This window comes from Mesocricetus auratus, unplaced genomic scaffold (assembly GCF_017639785.1).
Source record: "Mesocricetus auratus isolate SY011 unplaced genomic scaffold, BCM_Maur_2.0 Super-Scaffold_100018, whole genome shotgun sequence".
NCBI lineage: Eukaryota > Metazoa > Chordata > Mammalia > Rodentia > Cricetidae > Mesocricetus > Mesocricetus auratus.
In genome coordinates, this window is record NW_024429199.1 from 35,755,679 (window position 1) to 35,774,551 (window position 18,873).

The 18,873-nt window shown below is 43.4% G+C and overlaps 1 protein-coding gene across 1 annotated transcript in view; it reads left to right on the top strand.

Moving 5' to 3' along the window:
- Positions 1 to 644: 644 nt before the first annotated feature.
- Sash1 (SAM and SH3 domain containing 1) overlaps positions 645 to 18,873 on the top strand; it is a 217,634-nt gene continuing 199,405 nt past the window's right edge. Inside the window, exon 1 of the mRNA XM_040728178.1 lies at positions 645 to 894. Within this exon, the coding sequence (XP_040584112.1) occupies positions 874 to 894 (21 nt within the window). The 5' untranslated portion in view covers positions 645 to 873. The remainder of the gene's footprint in view (positions 895 to 18,873) is intronic.

An 18,873-nucleotide genomic window follows, 5' to 3' on the forward strand; every position in this document is an offset into this window, starting at 1 on the left:
CTGTTCTCCAGTGCTAGGATTTAAAGGCATTCGTCACCACATCCTGGCCCTGTATTTTATTTTTTTAAAAGTATTAAAATTTTCCTTTTGGATGCCTTCAAAAATTAATGTTTTTATAACCTTTCTTTTCAGGGTTATTAAACTGGATTAAATTATATCAAGTCCCAGCTAGAATTTGGGGAGGGGAGTAAACCTGGAGGATGAGCCAGCCCTCTGAAAAGAGTGTGTGCCGGGAAACAAACAGTTTGTGCCATATGAATGTTCATTCTAGAACATTAAGCTTGCCACGTTAAATGGATTTCTAGATGTTTCTCCATGGAAGTCTTGGACTAGCCCTCCCCCTCCCTTTCATGAGCCAAGAAAAGCCTGAACCAGAACAATTCAATTTCAGCTTTTGGAAAAACGAAACACAATGAGTCAAACGGTATAAAGATAGTGTTGGGGGCCCAGGAGGGAGGAGCTTTTCGATCCCTGAAGTTTGTTCCCAATGCTCTCAAGGTCTGCGTAAGCACTCGGAGATGTATGCACTCTCTGAGATGTATGCACGAGCTCGTTTGCAGGCTTCGCTTTACAGGCTGAGAACCTAACGAGTCAGGCTTGCCTTCCTGTCACAGTGTTATACGTTAAGTGTTTGGAAGGAGCCCCAGCGAGGCCTCAGGAAGCAGATACGGCCTCTGGACTTATCGTCCTCCAGGCGATTTGTTTTAAAGTTCATAATCTCCAGGACTACATGAGTGTCCCACATCTGCCCTGAATTGAAAACAGCTTCCCACTCACTAAGAGCCTTACATCAGAGCTGTGGATCTGTGAGTCAGAGAGGAAGTCCAGGGCCGTTTGGACGTATGGCTGGCTAGCCCACAAGCGGCTCCCTTCATGGAGGACCAAGAGTTTGGGGTACGTAGGCTGTGGATTTTTCAAGTTCTAAGATTGTTGTTTCGTTTTGTTTTGCTTTGGTGTCCTTCTGGCCACTAGACTTGGAGGGACAATTTTTAGGGACGTTTTTGTAAGTATTTTCAGGCCTGCTAAGCAATTGAGCAAACTTCCAAGTAGCTGAGCAGCCTCTGTCCCAGAGAAGTTCTGCCAGGTTTTTAGAACTTTGTGACTTGCTATTTATTATATAAGATACATTGATTTAATTATGCAGATATTTATTTTCCTCTAGGTCTCTACAAAAAGGTTTTGTAAGCCAAAGAAAGTTTTTACTGTTAAACACCAAAGCTTTTCCACTCTCCGTTTATCTACAAAGTCATCTTAAAAGATTTCCACACATGCTAAGAATGAAGGCTGGGACCCTGAACTTCATATTACAAGCCTCTAGGGACCCAGGCCAGCAGAGAAACCATTTACCATCTAATATTCCATTGAAATAGTGTCTTTCTCAGCTTTGTGGGTAACAGTATTCTCTGTGAGAACAATATTTTGAAGAATGTGAAGTTCTCTGTGTATATATGTATGTGTGTATATATACATATATGTACATATCTGTGTGGATATATGTATGTATGTGTATGTATATACATATATATTGTCATGATACATGTATGTATGTATGTATGTGGTCACGGAAGACAGTTAAAAGGAAACAGGATGTCACAAAGGTCTGCAAGCCAGGAGACTGAATGAACTGTTCCTAGACTCCTTATGTACTGTTTTGCCTCTAGACCTATTTCTCTGTTTGTTGCCTCTGAGGGAGAGGAGGCAGTGTTTGCTACGGGGGCTGCTTAATTTGTTGGTTGCAAATACAGTGGCATGGGCTGGGACTCTGGAAGTCATTGTCACCGGGCATATGTGACTCTGTGGAGTGGGTTTTCGCCTTCCTCGGTACAGTGGAACCAGAAGTTAGGAATAAGCAATGATGAGTGACTAAGAGGGACCAGTCAGAGAAATGGCAGGTGAGTGATGGGTATGGTGGTTATTTAATGTTTGAACAAAGTAACAATTCTGCTTCATGAGTCCTGCCCTGTGAGAAAGGTCAGGGACTCCAAGGAAAGTTGGGAGGGAGAAAGTGGCCAGGCCCATTTTCCTTTTCAACTTGGTACAGATGTGCTCATCAAAGATGTTCCGACAGCACAAGCCCCCTCTGTTCCTCGTCCTTCCCCTGGCCTCATAAACAATAGGCCCAGAGCAGCCCAGTGGGCAGGTAACGTTTTTCATCTCCATGCCCAAATACTGCCTGCTCTTGACTGGGTGCCCACTGACTGGCTCCCTTGAAAGGGGGAAGGTTTCATTCTGAATGCCAAAGAAACTGTGTCATGGGACTGTGCCCTCTTAATGTCCAAGAGACAGAGGCTTTATTTCAGAGAAGGAAGAGAACACGTTCAGGTTTTGTACTGGACAGTGCAAAAGATGTATTGCTCAATGCAGGCTGAAGGAAGACCATCAGGTGTGGATAACCATCCCTGACCTACCTAAGGCCACTAGCAATGGAGCTTAAAATCTAAAGGAAGAGGGAGTGCAGATCAGCTCCCAATGGAGAGATTATTATGTGCGTGACTTAATTCAGTCAGGTTGTTTTATTTTTTTGAAGTAGGGTCCCTTGTAACCTAGGCTACCCTCAATTAACTGTGTAGTTGAGAATGACTATAAATACCCACTCTGATCTCCAGAGTACTAGGGTTATGGGCATGCTCCATCACCCACAATCAGTTTACCCAGTGCTGGGGACTGAGCTTGGGAATTTGTGTATACGGGACTAACTACTAACTACCTACTAACTAGGATGCATTCCCAGTCCTGTATCTTAATTTAACTTACCTCATTCATCTTCCAGTTTAATTCCTCAACCACAGAAACATGAGAGAGACTCCCATAGTGATACATAGATAATGGATTTGACTGCTGTTATCCCAAGTATCACCCACAACCTTCAGCCTCTTTCTCACCAACAGAATGAGCAGGTTTTCACTGTGGCCCACATCCTCTTCCTTGAACCCCCTCTTTTTACTCACAGCACCCTAATTTGAACACTAAGTATTTGGGAAATCCACAATTGGGGTCCCAACAGCCATGTCACCATGTAGATTTACAGACTTTTTGCTCCTCCGAACTTCTGAAAGCCATGCTTGGAATTCAGAGCACATTATCACCCAGAAACAAGCTCCCAGCTCAACTCCTGAATGCAAATTTATCCTAGATTAGAAACTTCTGGAAAAGAATAGAAAGAACCAACATTTGTCTCATGGTATTAGAGAATAAATTTTGCAGCGAACTCTGATAATAATTGTGAGAAAGTTTTTAATGTCCTTGCAGTTCTTGCTTGGTCTTGTACATCATTGCTTTCTTGGCCTGGATTCTAACTCTTTGCCCTTGGTACTCTGCCTTCCTCTACAGCCTCAAAGAGTCCCCTGGGCTGGAGTCCAAACAAATTATTTGTGTGTGTTTGTCCTCTTATGTTTTCTTTTGCCTGGGCTGTGTTCTTCCCTTTCTCAGTCCTGACAACTCTTGGTCCACTCACACATCAAAATCATTGAAGCTCCCCTGTGATGCCCCAAGATGCTTCTACTCCCAGAGTCACAAAGATCTCTGAAAAAACTTTGCACACAGCTTTAGGTGTCTTCTCTGCTGATCTAAAGGTTTAAGGACACTAATCAAAAATAATCCCCAGGGCCAGTGAGATGGCTCCGCACATTTGGGTGTCTTTTGCCAAGCTTGAGAACTCTGGGACCCATGTGTTAAAAGGAGAGAACCAATTCCCATGAGTTAGTCTCTAATTTCCATACATGGGCATGAGCATGCATACACATAGATGTAATAAAAATTATATATAACATATAATAAATACATACACATATGTAATGAAAGTTACATATGTAATTAAAGAATTTTAAAAATCATTTCACCAGGTTTAATGGTGCATGCTTCTAATCCCAGCATTCAGGAAACTGAAGCAGAGAAATAGAAATTTCTAGACTGGGCTGCATAGGGAGAATGTTAGAAGAAATATATCCTCAGAAAAGTTAGAAAATCCACCTTTTCTAGTCCTACAGTCTCATAACATCTCATAAACCCCATTTCCTACTAAAATTCCCACATACTGTGGTGTTTGTTTCTCTATTGTCCCTTCCCTATGGTCAGAACAGCTTAAAGATAGGGATGTCTTCAGAGCTTACTACAATGCCAGATGCAAAATAAATAATTGACACAAGAGCTTGCATATGCATAATCAAAAGGGTAACAGATTTGTGGATGGCAGGAATGACAGGCTACTGAAGGGAAGGATCTTTATTTAGAGGATGTTGGAAAGCTACGCAGACAGTTGCACAAAATTCCAAATGAGCATTTTAGTCTCATGAGTGTGAGACCGACAGAATTTATCCATCTTCGTTTTACTCCTACTTCTACATGTGGGAAACACTGAACAATGGGGGGAAAAGGGACCGTAGGGATGGGACAAATGGTTCCAGTTATGGTCCTCTGCTCTGCCACTGGGTGGCCTTGAAGAGTACATGCCTTTTTTTTCTCTTTTCTTCTGTAAAACAGGAGTGACGCCTGCCTTCAGAGTGTTGTTGTAAGGATTACATGGTAATCCCTCAGAAAGAACTGGCCAAGTTCTTGAGCCATACAGGGGGGACGATAAGTGTCAGTAAACAATGACTCTAAATCTGAGCTGGCAGACACCACCACTGGAGTCAAGAGGAACATGGACCTCTCTCCAGCTTGGATTTCTCTCTTTTGCTATTGGGTCCCCTTCATTTTGATGTAACATGTCAATAGCCTGGCTTTACCTTTTATTAAGCTGCTTCTCCTGTCACTCAAAAGAAAATGAAAAGGCACCCAGAAGAGTGAGGGAGGGAAACAGTTCAGAGGTTTTGAAAAGTTAAAAAAAAAAAAGAAAAGAAAAAAAAAAGAAAGAAAGAAAATCAACCAAAGGAGAGGTAATAATCAGACAGAAGACTGTCTTTATCCCAAGCAGCGTCTAGATGTGTCAAAATTCTTTCTGAGACTTTAGAGCTACTATTAGCTTAGTACTCCACTGTTTCCCAAATGTGAACAAGAAGACAATTGTACCGGGTGTGGCAGTACCTCTTTGTCATCCCAACACTCAAGAACTTTATGAGTTCAAGTTCAGCCTGAACTCATACCTAGTCAGACACTGTCTCGAAACAAACAAATCAATTAGAAAGAGAATATCTAGTTTTGGCAGTACTGGAATTCAAACCCAGTGTCTCTTCCATGCCAGGCAAATTCTCTACCATTAAGCTCCATGCAACCCTACCCAAAAAACATTTTTTATTTAACAGAAGAGATCACTTTTTCTTTCTTTTAGTTTTTGGCAGTCTCATGTTTTAAAATAATTCTGTTTTGCTTTTCAATTTTTAATTTGTGTGTCTGTATGTGTGTTTTGCCTGCATGCATGTCTGTACACTTTGCATGTCTGATACCCACAGAGGCCAGAAGAGGGCATTAGGTCCCCTATACCTGGAGTTACATATTATTGTGAGATGCCTTGTGGATGCTAGGAATAGAACCTGGGTTCTCTGGAAGAGAAGCCAGTGCTCATAATCACTGAGCCATCTCTCTAGTTCCTAGTCATATTATTCTTATGCTTAATTCTGAGCTCCAACTTCTCCCCAATTGCTTTAAACCACTTGATTTCAATTGTCTCCTATCGAAAGTAGGCATTTATCCAGGACAGCCTCCAAAGCCACAGAGAAACCCTGTCTCAAAAAAAAAAAAAAAAAAAGTAGGCATTTTACTAAAGAGATAACACAGTCAACCAAAACCAAATTCTGACCCAAGAGCATATTAGATGGGCAGACATTGTGTAGACCCTCCCCTCTCCCATGTGTCTGAAATTTATATTTTAATTTATGCTTTATTCAATTTCCATAATTAATAATTTAATACTATAAGCATTTCTATGCAAATACTTCCAAGGTTATCTGATTCTCTGCTGTCTCTGCCATCCCTATGTTAAGTCATTTGTGTGAACCTCAGGTGATTTGGGCATGGTTTTTAGGTGAATAAATAGGTGAGAGTGTGTGAAAGTTTGGCAGGAAGTTTTGTCTGCCTCTGAAACATCTATGCAATAGCTGACCTTTACCTCTGGCTTAAAAGAATATGAACTAGCATCCTATATCCATCATTAAAAGAAAATTAAAACAGAGACTAAGGGGAGCTCAGTATCCTCCTTGAATGCCAGCGACGAAGAAGAAAGAGAGGTGCTTGTAAATTGTTAATGGATTTGCTCAAGTCTTCCTTCCCATTTTCTTCTTTCCCAGATTAACTGAAGAACAACTCACCTAAGCCCCATTGGTGTGAATTCAGTGCCCTCTGGAGCTCTTGTACTGTTCAGGTGTCCTAGAAATAAATATTAAATTAATTTTTAATTTAATTTAAATTCTCTATCAAAAGGCTTTCCATGAGCTGACTAAGAAAAGCTTAACTGTCCAGAAGTAGGTCAAATAGAAAAAGGCACTTTTGAATGTTTGAAAGAATCCTCATCTTTGAAAGAACACATTTCATACAAGTTCAACAAATACCTATTATAAATACCCAGTTTAGTTAGATGTGCCTAAACAAGAACCAATTATTTTGTTTGTTGGTTTGTTGTTTCATTTTTAAACTGCCCCAAAACACAAGAAAACATAAGACATTAAAATGAAATCTTGTTTTCAAGCAGACTTGAATTTTGAGTCACCTTTCCATTGAACAAATGGATTTTAAGGAACTAGCTTGAAGCTAGCTGGCTACCTAGGAGTGGGGGGGAGGAGGGGGGGCGTTGTGGAGGACATTTGGGAAGATAAAAAGAAAGTCTATGAATATAAAAAAAAATCTCCATGTCTGGTGCCCAAAATGTAGGAGACACTCAATGTTTTGTTGAAGGAAAGCTGGGTTATTCTGAGCTAACTTGAGTCAGCTCCTTTGACTACTTGGTTATGGCACAGACGAGAGAGAGGGTCGTCATTGTGGGCAATTCTCTGATTGCATGTAGGAAGCACTCCTACAAAGGGCAGTCTCCCAGGAAACAAAAGCTTGGGGTTTCTGGAACAGGTTTCCAACCTTTTAGCAAAGGAGTTGCTCTGAGCATTCCATGAAATGATGCCCCGCCCTCCCTCCATGCATCATTTTAAATCAATACATCCAATGAGGCAAATGTTGTTCCCACGCTTAGGAGACGGTTATGAACATATCACAGGAGATCTCTACCCCATTTTCCTACCTAGCACATCCTGCTGTCACCTGGCATCAGTACCTTCTTCAGGATGGACAGCAAAGTGCCCCAGCGGGCACTTTTCATTTCTTAGAAATCGCAATGTCCTGGGAGAAGTATGCAAACCAGAGTCCTGTCCATAAAAGTGAGCATAATGCCGAGGTCCTGTGAAACGGGAGAGCCATACTGATGACAAATTACATACTCTAGCAACCAGCGCACCATAGTTGCTCCATTAGTTGTATTCTTCTGTTTATTTATGTTGCTCTAATGGTAACCCTTTGTTACCTTAGAGAAAAGCTACTGCAGAAGCCTGTGAGAGAAGAAAAATAACCAGGGACAGAGAGGAGGCTTGCTCTACGCACATCCAACAAAAGAAGCATATCTTCAGTCATAGTTGAGGCAGCATATTGTCCTGGAGTGTGTTAGCAAAATAAGTACCAAAGACGTGACTTCTCATTAACCACAAGGGCTTGGTTAGATGCCCTTTTTCTCTACTTCATCCGGAAAGGAGTAAAGAGGAAATGCCAACAAAATTTGAGGGGGGGGATAGGATGAGGAAGACAGAAGCAACTAATTAGGGGTGTCTGAATAACACCCCTAAGGAAAACCTTAACCTTAAAAGTCTCAGAAGAGGAGGTGGCATAGGGATGCAGGGAAGAGGGCAGAAATTGGGGAGAGAGGTCCTTTGGAAGTCTGTGATAGGAGCAATAGAATCCCAGGTGCTGCTCCCAGCACCATAGAAAGGCTGGGGAGGCTTAACCAAAACAAACAAACAAACAAAAAAAATAAACAACAACAACAAAAAAAACTGCCACAGAATTAGTGAAACTCTACCTTTTATCAGAGCTCCCCAAATGATGTTAGGCAGGATTTGGTTTGGGGTTTTTTAGTTTCATTTTAATTTTAGTTTTAAAAAAAATCACAGTAGACATAGTTAGGGCAGAATCTCCTCCACTCCTGCTCTTTGCCAACACCAGCACCGGCCTCTGCCGTGCCCCTGACTTCTTATTCTGTTCTTGTACTCCTTATGGAACGCTCCTTCTCTCCAGATACATATCATGTCTCTTAAGTGTATACATGGGCTCATTTCTCTCTGCACAATCCAAGGAATCATACATCATGCTAGAGCCAGTTCTTCCCAGCCCCGAGGATGAGTTCTGAATCCAAATACAAAGATGGTGTCTAATATGATCTTATCCAATTTGCCAGGCTTTTTTTCCTGAACTTTTGTCTTAGATGCTGTTGTGTTCCTGGGGTGAGGGACATTGGTAGCTTCTTGTTTCCTTTGAAGGCGTCAGTTGGTCATAAACTTCCAGGTCTGGGTAGTTACTGTGTCCTGATGGCAACCAGCCCTCAAGCAGCCAAGGAGGAAACAATCAGTCAGGTTTGCATAAGGGCTCCGACCACCATGCCAAGCCCCGTCACATCCTACACCACCCACCAACTCAGGAGATGGAAGGTTTCCTCTTTGTAGCAAACAGAATCTGCAGGTACACATGAACATTGGAAATCCCCAATAAGCCCTGAGCTTTCTACCTGGTCAATCTTCATGCCAGACCCTCCAGGCAAGATATTCCACAAAACAGAGAGACAGGTAGTCTAAAGTAAAGTAAATAGCCACTGCAAAAGATCAAATATCCAAATTATGGAATATATCCATGTCTGGGAGTGACTGAAGAAAGTCAATGAAATAATAATTTCCCAGAAATAAGGCATGAGTTTCTTGACTCAAAATCAATGGCCCAGCATCTAACATGGAGAAAACCAACCAAAACAAAATGCTTCGCTGTGAATTTTCAAAGTAGGGTATCCTAAAAGCAGTCAGGCAGAAAGATAAAGAAAGAGAGAGAGATAGAGAGAGAGGGAGGGAGGGAGAGAGGGAGGGAGGGAGGGAGACAAGGAAAGAAGAGAAAAAGATGTCACACAGCAACAGGAAGCAATGGCCTCAGGGTTATAAGGACAGGTGATGATGTCTAAGACCTATCAGAGGAGTCTCACGATTCCTTTGGGCAAGCTTCAGTAAGATGATGGGAGAAGGCTAGGGGTGTAGGGCAGAAGTAGAGCATTTGCCTGTGCATCTGAGGTCCAGACCTCCATCCCCAGCCCGGCAAAAGCAACAGAAAGCAAATAAAAACAGTCCTCATGGTTAGAGGAATAACTCAGTGGGTGAAGCGCTTGCCCTGCCTGTGTGCAGACCTGAGCTGGATCCCCCGAGCTCATGGAAAAATCCAAGCGGAATAGTGACAGCATGTGTGTGTGAGCCCGGCACTGAGGAGGCTCCTGGGGCTCAGTGGCCAGCCAGGCCAGACACCCAGTTAAAAGATCTATTGTGAAATCTTATCTCAAAATAAACAAACAACAAACAGGTGGAGAAGCAAGACACTGATGAAAGAAATTGAAAGATACAGGTAAGCCGGGTGTTGGTGGCGCATGCCTTTAATCCCAGCACTTGGGAGGCAGAGACAGGCGGATCTTTGTGAGTTCGAGACCAGTCTGGTCTACAAGAGCTAGTTCCAGGACAGCCTCCAAAGCCACAGAGAAACCCTGTCTCGAAAAACTAAAAAAAAAAAAAAAAAAAAAAAAAAAAAAAGATACAGGTAAAGGGAAGAATATTCAAAAATAAATAAATGAAATATGGTAGAGAGCAACTGAGGGGACATCTGACATTTGTTCCTGGTTTATGCACACATACATGCATGAGAACACACACACACACACACACACACACACACACTAAAAGTCTAAATTAAGAAAAAAATAAAGAAAGCTCCAAGAAATAAAAAAAAAGTATGGAATCTGGCTATAGCACACACTAAAGTAAAGCCCCTGATAGGAACAGACCCCTCAGTTAGAATATAAACCTGAAAGCCACAGAAGAGGACACAACTCTGGCCTCCCTTTAAAGCAATGGTTCTCAACCTTCCTCCTGTTGCGACCCTTTAATACAGCTCCTCATGTTGTGGTGACCCCCCAACCATGAAATTATTTTGTTGCTACTTCATAACTATAATTTTGCTACTGTTATAAATAGTATTGTAAATATGCACAATATCTGATACTCGACTCCTGCCTCTCCCAGTTGGGCAGCGATCCACAGATTGAGAACCACTGCTTTAAAGGATGCCTAAACTAAAGGGTGTGTTGCATTGGGTCTCCTGCTGCCCTGACAGAGAAAGACACCATCAGAGCATAGTAAGAAAGAACTGAAGGGCTAGCTGGTCCCAGCCAGAGCATCGCATGGCTCCGTCCTGGGTCTCCCTTGGGACTGGCCATGAATTCCACAATGCAGTCTAAGGCTCTGTCCAGGCCCCTTTCCCTCCTAGAAGTCCTCAGCCTAGAGCCCTTAGCCCTTCCTAGACATCTTCCGGGATACACAGTGTGCATTTCAAGGACAGGTACTAACATACTCAGTATAACAAAAGATCAGAAGAAGGAAAGATGAAGAGGAGGGCAAGATGGAGTATTAAATATCATTTGTAAACAGGGCCCGATGCAGTAGACCTGCAGAGCATTCGACAAACAGACCGTGACAGGATCACAAGTTGAAGGCTTACTTGGTTTGCAGTGAGTTCAAGGTCAACCTGGGCCACTTAGTGAAACACATAGGGAGTTCCAGGACAGCCCTAAAATAAACAAACAAACAAATAATAAGTGGGGATTCCAATGTGGTATCCCTTTTCCAGACTCCAGCCTGAGCCTGACCCTTTGTCCTAGTTCACTGGTCCCTGTTGCAGATGTATCCCTGTATCCCAAGGATGCCCGAAGAGATCCCCTACTGCCTCCCACTCCTCTCCAGCAAGACTGTCACTTATTTGCCACCAAATTTCTTGGCCTCCTTATCCTGAGACATCAGTGGATCTTTCATCACTTTCCTTCTGAATGGCTGAATAGACCGGATGAAGATGAGAACATGAAAAATAAAGACATGAGGCCCACCCTGTCCCCCTCAGCAGCTCTGACAGTCATCCTGAAGACACCTGGGCCCTGAGACAACTACCACTGGCTCCTGCCACGTGTTTTCCTTCCACAGAGCTCTAGTTGGGTGGAATGGGTGGCTGGGCGGGGTGTGTGTGTGAATCCTACACACACATGCAGCCACAGGAGAAACATCCGGTCATCACATCACGGCCACAGAAGAATAGCAATACTGCCTACTTAGAGCATGTGTGCCTACCCAGATGTCTCACTGAGCCAACGATGCCCTCTCCTCAGCTTTAACTCATCTTCCAGTTAATGGGGCAGTGTGGGAAGCACACTAAATAGTTTGCAGCCATGTCATCTGTAGTATGCTTTCTCGTCAGGACTGGCAGCCCAAAAAATAACAACATGGAGACATCATTAATTATGAAAGCTAGGCCTTAGTCTAGGCTTGTCCCACCAGCTCTTATAACTTAAAATAACCCATTTATGTTAATCTACATTTTGCCTCATGACTTTTTAACATATCATTTATTTTGTATGTCTCAGTCCCACCTCCTACCCCCTCCCCCAGAGTCTCTTGCACACCTAGATTCGTCCTCCTCTTCCTTTCTCTCTGCCTGGAAGTCCCGCCTATCTCTCCAGCCTAGCCATTGGCTGTTTAGCTCTTTATTAAACCAATCACAGCAATACATCTTCACACAGCATACAAATATCCCACAACAGTCATCTGTATCAAGGGAAAGCACAGTAAAAATGCATACAAGAGGCCAGAACCCCGAAATGCCTACCTGTAACTCTACAGAAAAGCACACCAGCTGCTTCACTCTGACAGACAGAAGGCATCCTGTTCTGCATAAAAGGAGAACCTACCTGGAGGTTTCTAATGATACAAACCAATAGGCAGGCTGTTATTTAATCATCTTTCCGTATTATAAACGACTTATGTGTTCACATGTATAAAAATGGAAACTTTCAAGGGCTGAATGTGTAACTCGCCAGTGCTCATGTAGCTTGACCAAGGCCCTGACTTTCTTTGGTCTTTGATCCCCAGTCTTGCAAAACAAACAAAAACTTGGATGCAAAAAAAGAGCTGTAATTACAAACCCAGGGACACTTCCTATTCGCCGTGTTTTCTTTTCGGCTTTTCTTTTCCTTCTGTCTTTTCCAGTGCTTTGAAGTCTTATTTTATGCATAATTTAATATTCTGATTTTTTTCTATTTAAAATTTTATCAAATGCTCCTTGTACTACTAAAGCCTCTTTGTGAGCATCCTTTTTGAAGTCTGTGTAACAGAAGTAACATAATTTTCCCAGTCTTTCTTCCTTGTTGGACCTTTAAAAGTTATTTCCAATTTTTTTCAAATTGCAAAGAACGCTATGATGAACTTCTGGTATGAACATCTTTGTCCTCATTTCAGATTATTTTCTCTCAATACAGTCCCCAAAGTAGAGCCACCCAGGCAAGTGACATGAGTAGTTTTAAGGCAAAGCAAACCTTTTTTTTTTTTCAGGTAGGTTGTTGAAAAGTTTATTTAATATTTCATAACAGACTGTTTAGAGTAGATGACTACACCAGCAAGCTCATAGCCACCATATAAGTTAGAAAACATGTCACATGCATGGGGAAGCCACCTCCCTCAGCTCCAAAGGAAGCCATTAATCTAAATTTATGCTCTCAGAGAATTTTTTATAAGGATTAGAACTTGAACATACAGTCTTTCTCTTGAATAAAAAAGGTTATGGGTTTTGTTCACTGGGAGTGTCCCTGCCTAGCACTTGCAAGCCCTGGGTTCCATCCTTCAGAACCCACTAAAGCAGAGAGGTGCCCACCCAGCACTGGGTAGGCTACACAGCATCACAGTGTGACCTCTGGACATTGAAGGCACAAGAAAGCGTTCTCCAGGATGGTAACGAGAGAAGTCTACAAGGTTTTGCAAGAACCAAGTTTATATCACCCATGCCATTTATCCAAAAGCTATGCATGAAAGGCTGTGTCTTTTTATCTTTTCCATAAATTTCTATGCATTTCAAGGAAATCTATATACCATGTCTGCACAGGCTTTCATTGATGATGGTTGCATATGTATGATGTCTGCATAGAGTTTCATTGATGGTTCCAGTAGAAGATTTTGACCTAGCTTTACTTTAATTCTTTAAAGCATGTATGTATGGGCATGTGGCGTGTATCATCCCAAGTGCATCATCCCATGTGTGTGGGTGTGTATCCCTTGCAGGTGCACGTGTGTGTGTGTGTGTGTGTGTGTGTATGTGGGCACGTGTGCATGGATGGTGCAAGCTCAGATATTAGAGGTTGCCACTGTATGTCCCCTCTTGCCTCCATCTTAATATTGAGGCCAGAACTCTCTGATTTGGTTAGCCTAGGTAGCCAGCTTGCTCTCCACATCCTGAAACCAGAACTACAAATGGGTCACTATATCCACCAGACTTTATGTGGGTGCTGGGGATCCAAAGTTTGGTCCTCACTCTTGCAGGACAGACACTCTACTGGATGAGCAATCTGCTCAGCCCCCCTGACTCTACCTTTAGGTAAAAATGAAATGGTCCAAACATCAGGCTTGCGATCCTGGCTTCTCTTGCACCGGGCTTAACCACATAATCAAAGAAGCCCTGTCAGTTCTCAGCACAACCCTCACAAAATGAAGGTGGCCAGACATCTGGATTTCAGTTTGGGGGACCCATAATATGTAGCTGTCCCAGATTCTCCCTAAATTACCAGAACCGCGTGTTGTCTATATGTGTTAGGGATTGAATAGGTCCTGTTCATTAAAGTTGAAGTTTGGCTTTGAACTTGAGGAAAACCTAGATGTAGTCAATGCTGATTAACTTTCTTATACCATGAATCTCTCTAGAAAATTGAATTCTTCCTAAAGGATAGATTCCTGGGTCTGGGGGTGTGACTCTGTTGAGAGTGCATGCAGCCCTGCATTTGATTCTAGAACCGCATAGTATGACGTACCTGCAATGCCAGACTTCAGAAGTCAAGGCAGGAGGATCCGAAGTTCAGTGTGATCCTCAGCGATGTAGCAAATTTGAGTCCAGCTTGGGATACATGACACCTTGCCAGGGGGTGGGGTGCTTGTAAATATATCATTCCTCTAAAAAATGTATACCTACACAAAACGTTTCTCAGCATCCCAGGATCAAAGACTCTTTGTCTCTGATTCATTGGCCCTTCTCTAAGAATCCAATGTTAGTAGGTAAAGCTGCTATATAAAGGAAAACCACAGTCCAAAAGACTTAGGTCACAGGAATTTGTTTCTCCTAGTCTAGAGGCTGCAAATCCAAGAGGACAGGTCAACAGGATTGGTCCTTTTCAAGCCTTTCTTTTTGGCTTCAGATGGCCATCTTTTTCCTGTATGCTCATGTGTTAGTCCCTGCATGTGTGTCAATGTCCTAATGCTGTACTATGAAGACACCATTCCCATGGAATTAAGATTCACTAAGATGGCCTCACTTTGACACAGGTATCTATTTCAAAGCCCTGTCTCCATGCATAGTCACACTCTGAGAGACCTGGAGTTAGAACATCAACATATAAATCTGAAGGGTGCCCAATTCAGTCCATAGCAAATCCACAAGTTAATCACTGTAACCCAGTGAGGCCCAGAGACTTGCATAGCAGAGGCAGAACCGCAGCTCAGCTGTCGTGTCGTCTGGTCTTCCATAAGCCGCTGCCTACTGTCTATGGGCCTTTTAAGACTGCGGTGTGTTTTTGTGTCTGGGTTACCTCACTTAGGATGGTTTCCTCTAGTGCCATCCATTTGCCTGCAAATTTCAACATTCCATTGTTTTTCTCCGCTGAGTAGTACTCCATTGTGTAATTGTACATATTCTTTATCCACTCTTCAGTTGTGGGGCATCTAAGTTGCTTTCCAGGATCTACCTATTACATATAATGCTGCTATGAACATAGTGGAACAGACATCCTTGTTGTATGAATAGGCATCTTTTGGGTATATGCCTAAGAGTGGAATTGCTGGGTCTTGTGGTAGACTGAGTCCCATTTTCCTGAGGAATCTCCATACTGATTTCTGTAGTGGCTGTATGAGTTGGCACTCTCACCAGCAGTGGAGGATTGTTCCCTTTTCTCCACATCCTCTCTAGCACAAACTGTCATTGGAGTTATTGATTTTAGCCATTCTGATAGGATCAAGATGATATCTCAGAGTTGCTTTGATTTGCATTTCCCTAATGGCTAAGGATGTTGAGCACTTTCTCAAGGGTCTCTCAGCCATTTTTTACTCCTCTATTGAGAATTCTCTAGTTCAGTCCCCCACTTTTTAATTGGATCCTTTGGTGTTTTAGAGACTTGCTTCTTGAGTTCTTTGTAAATTTTAGAGATCAGTCCTCTATCAAATATGGGGTTAGTGAATATCTTTTCACTCATATATAGATTTTAGATATGGATCAGGGGAGTGTCAGCCTACAATCACAGTGCCAGTGAGTCTGGGAAACAAGGAGATTTCCAAGATAGATGCATGATACCCCAGAGAAGTGGAATGAGGCAAGATCTCCTGAGCAAATTGAGAACATCGGGGGAAGGGAGAGGGAACCAAGAAAAAGAAAGGGGGATAAGAGGAGGGGAGAAGGAAGGTTGAGTCGAGGGAAGAATAGAGAAGAGAAGGATGAGAGATACCATAATAGATTGAGTCATTGTAGGCTTGAGGAGAGAGCTGACACTAGGGAGATCTCCAGAGATCTACAAGGATAACACCAACCTGCAAAAAAAAAGCAATAGTGGAGAGACTACATTAGTTGCCCCTCCTTGATGATAAGGTTGATGACTACCCTATATGCCATCCTAGAACCTTCATCCAGGGACTGATGGAAGCAGAGACAGATACCCACAGCTAAACACTGAACTGAACTCCTGGAACCTAGTGACAGAGATGGAGGAGTGATGAGCAAAGGGGTCAAGACCATGATGGTGAAACTCACAAAGACAGCTGAGCAGATAAGGGGGAGCTCTTGAATCCCAGACTGATGCCTGAGAGGCCAACAGGGGACTGATCCAGACTCCATGAATGTAGTGTCAGTGAGGAGGCCTCAGAAATCTCTGGGGCCTTGGGTAGTAGATCAGTGTTTACCATGGTGTATGAATGATCTTTGGGAGCCCATTCCAAATAGAGGGATGCTCTCTCAGCCTGAACACATGGGGAAGGGCCTAGGCCCTGCCCTGGATGAAATGACAGACTTTAGAGATCCCCCCCCAAGGAGGGCCTCACCCTCCCTGGGGAATGATGTGGGGATTGGGTGGGGGGCTGAAAGGGCTGGTGGAGGGAGAAGGGAGGAGGGGTGGGAGAGGGAGCTGGGATTGAAATGTGAAGCATTCATGTTTCTAATTTAAATAAAAACATATATTGAGGGGTAAAAAAGCTCAAAAAAAAAAAAAAAGACTTCGGTGTGTTGTCCCAGAAGCCTGCAGGCAAAGTCCAAAGAGTCACTCGAGGTGAGATAAGAGTGGAGGTTCTACTGCCTTTTCCCCCAGCTCTCTGATGACATCAGGATGATACTGAAGACAGCTGTGTGATACCCAGCATAACCTCATGGAGTCTTCACCGAGGCTTTCTAGGGACCAGTGAGGCAATGAAGGGTGCTGGTGTGCTCCAGGTCCGGGGTTAGCTTCCCTCTACTACTAAGATGCTGTGGGCTGGGGGTATCCTGAGTCATGGGAAAACCAAGGGCTCTGGTTACAAATCTTGAATCTGGGGGCACAAAAGCATTGGGCCTTCTCCCATAGCAGTTGTAACTGTGTCAGGACCCACAGACTTGCCCCTCTAAGTGTGAAGACTCTACAGTCTCTCCAGCCTCAGCCACAGCCCTCCTTGCAGAGTTCCGGGAATCATCGTGGGCTGGAGAGATGGCTCAGTGGTTGAGAGCACTTGGCTGCTCTCTTTCAGAGGTCCTGAGTTCAATTCCCAGCATCAACATGGTGGTTTACAACCACCTATAACTGTAGTTTCATGGGATCAGAAGACCTCTTCTGGTGTGCAGATGTGCGTGCAGAGAGATGTACGTGCAGACAAAGCATCCATATATATGTGTGTGTATGTGTATTCACGCGTATGTGTACAGGCACTCTTGAGTGTACAAGAGCTACAGGCATCATGTGGAGATCAGACCTTTCACACTGTGGGTTCCAGATATCAAACTAAGGACTTAGCAGCAATTACCTTTACCCACTGAGCCATCCTACCAATCCAGAGACTTGCCATTCACCATCACCTTAACTCTGGGAGGAGTGTATGTAGCTGCTCTCTTTGATGTCTTTATGATGATTTCATCTTGGGTTTGTTCTCCAAGCAGAAGTTTCCTACATTTTCTGCAATGTGTGCACACATGCATGTAATTAGTGTGTGTGTGTGTGTGTGTGTGTGTGTGTGTGTGTGTGTGTGATTCCTCTGTTGTTTGCAACACCTCCCAGTTGGGAATCGTTTGTAAATTTAGTTAATGAGCATTTAACACATTCCCTTTGATAAAGCTGTTAAGCCTGAGCACCACTGGCATCCCACCAGACATCTCCCCCTTGCGAAAGCCATTTGTGTTTACCTATTCTTAACTGCTTAGCGATGGTTTCTTATTTGTTGGCCCAATAGGGAACTAACCTTTGGTCTTCTCCAGAAAACAAACAAACCAAAAAAAATGGTGCTTGAGTTTTGTAGAAAATGCTGACATCTGTATTCCAGGCAGGTCCACTCTACGGGCAGGCTTTCATTTTCACCAAACAAAATGAACGGCAGGAAGAACAAACAAATCAGAGTCACCTTAACTGGCCCTGCCAGTGGCAGCTGCATACAAGCCAGAGCTGTCGGCTTTTGCAAGAACAAATAGCAAATGTAACACCTGCAGGCTCCACCGTCAGCAAGGTTTCCTGGATTTAATTATGGCTTGATCTCTAGAAAGGGAGTGTGTGTCAAGTGTGCTTTTCAATCACTTAGCGAAAGCAGAGTAGGCAGCAGAGAGGCCCTGGGATTTGCTCACAAGATGAGCCCTACTTACCGTCAGCACATCTGGGAAATACAGACTGTTCCAAACTGAAGACTTACCCAGAAGCGGCATACAGGGGCTTTAAAAGTCAGGTACTTAAAACTAAACGTAATTGAATATCTAGAAGGAAAAGCCTTGGCCAAATATTCACCTTTACCCAAAACAGGAAACCATCTCCCTACTTGAAAACAACTTCTGACTCCGTAAATTCTTGTGTGAGCACGTACAGGGGAGGCATGTGTGTGCCCATGTGTGGAGGACAGGGGATAACTTTCCCTAGTTTTCACTTTATCTCACTTTATACCTTGTTTAAGACCAGTCTCTGCAGCTGTACAGCCTAACTACAGACTATCCCAAGAGAGCTCCGTCCATCCTCCTGTCTCTGCCTCATCTTGACATAGGAATGCTGCGATGTGAGCCACCATATCCAGATTTTAGATAGGCTCCAGGGACTGAACTCATGTCGTCAGGCTTGTGTGGCAAGTGCTTTGACCCACTAAGATGTCATCGTCCCACCCGCCGCTGCATTCATTCTTGTCTGCTACATATGTACTCCTTGGCCACCTTTTTGTGAGTTCAAGAATACTTTCATTCTGCAGTTTACTGCTTCTCAGTAAGTGCCATGCCAGTCTTCAAACCACTATACAGACATACATGGAATGTGCGTGCCTGAGCTCTCTCTCTGACACACACACACACACACACACACACACACACACACACACACACACACACATACCCTCCACTTTTGATCTATTCTAAAGCCAGAAAAAGAGGTACCGGTAGCAG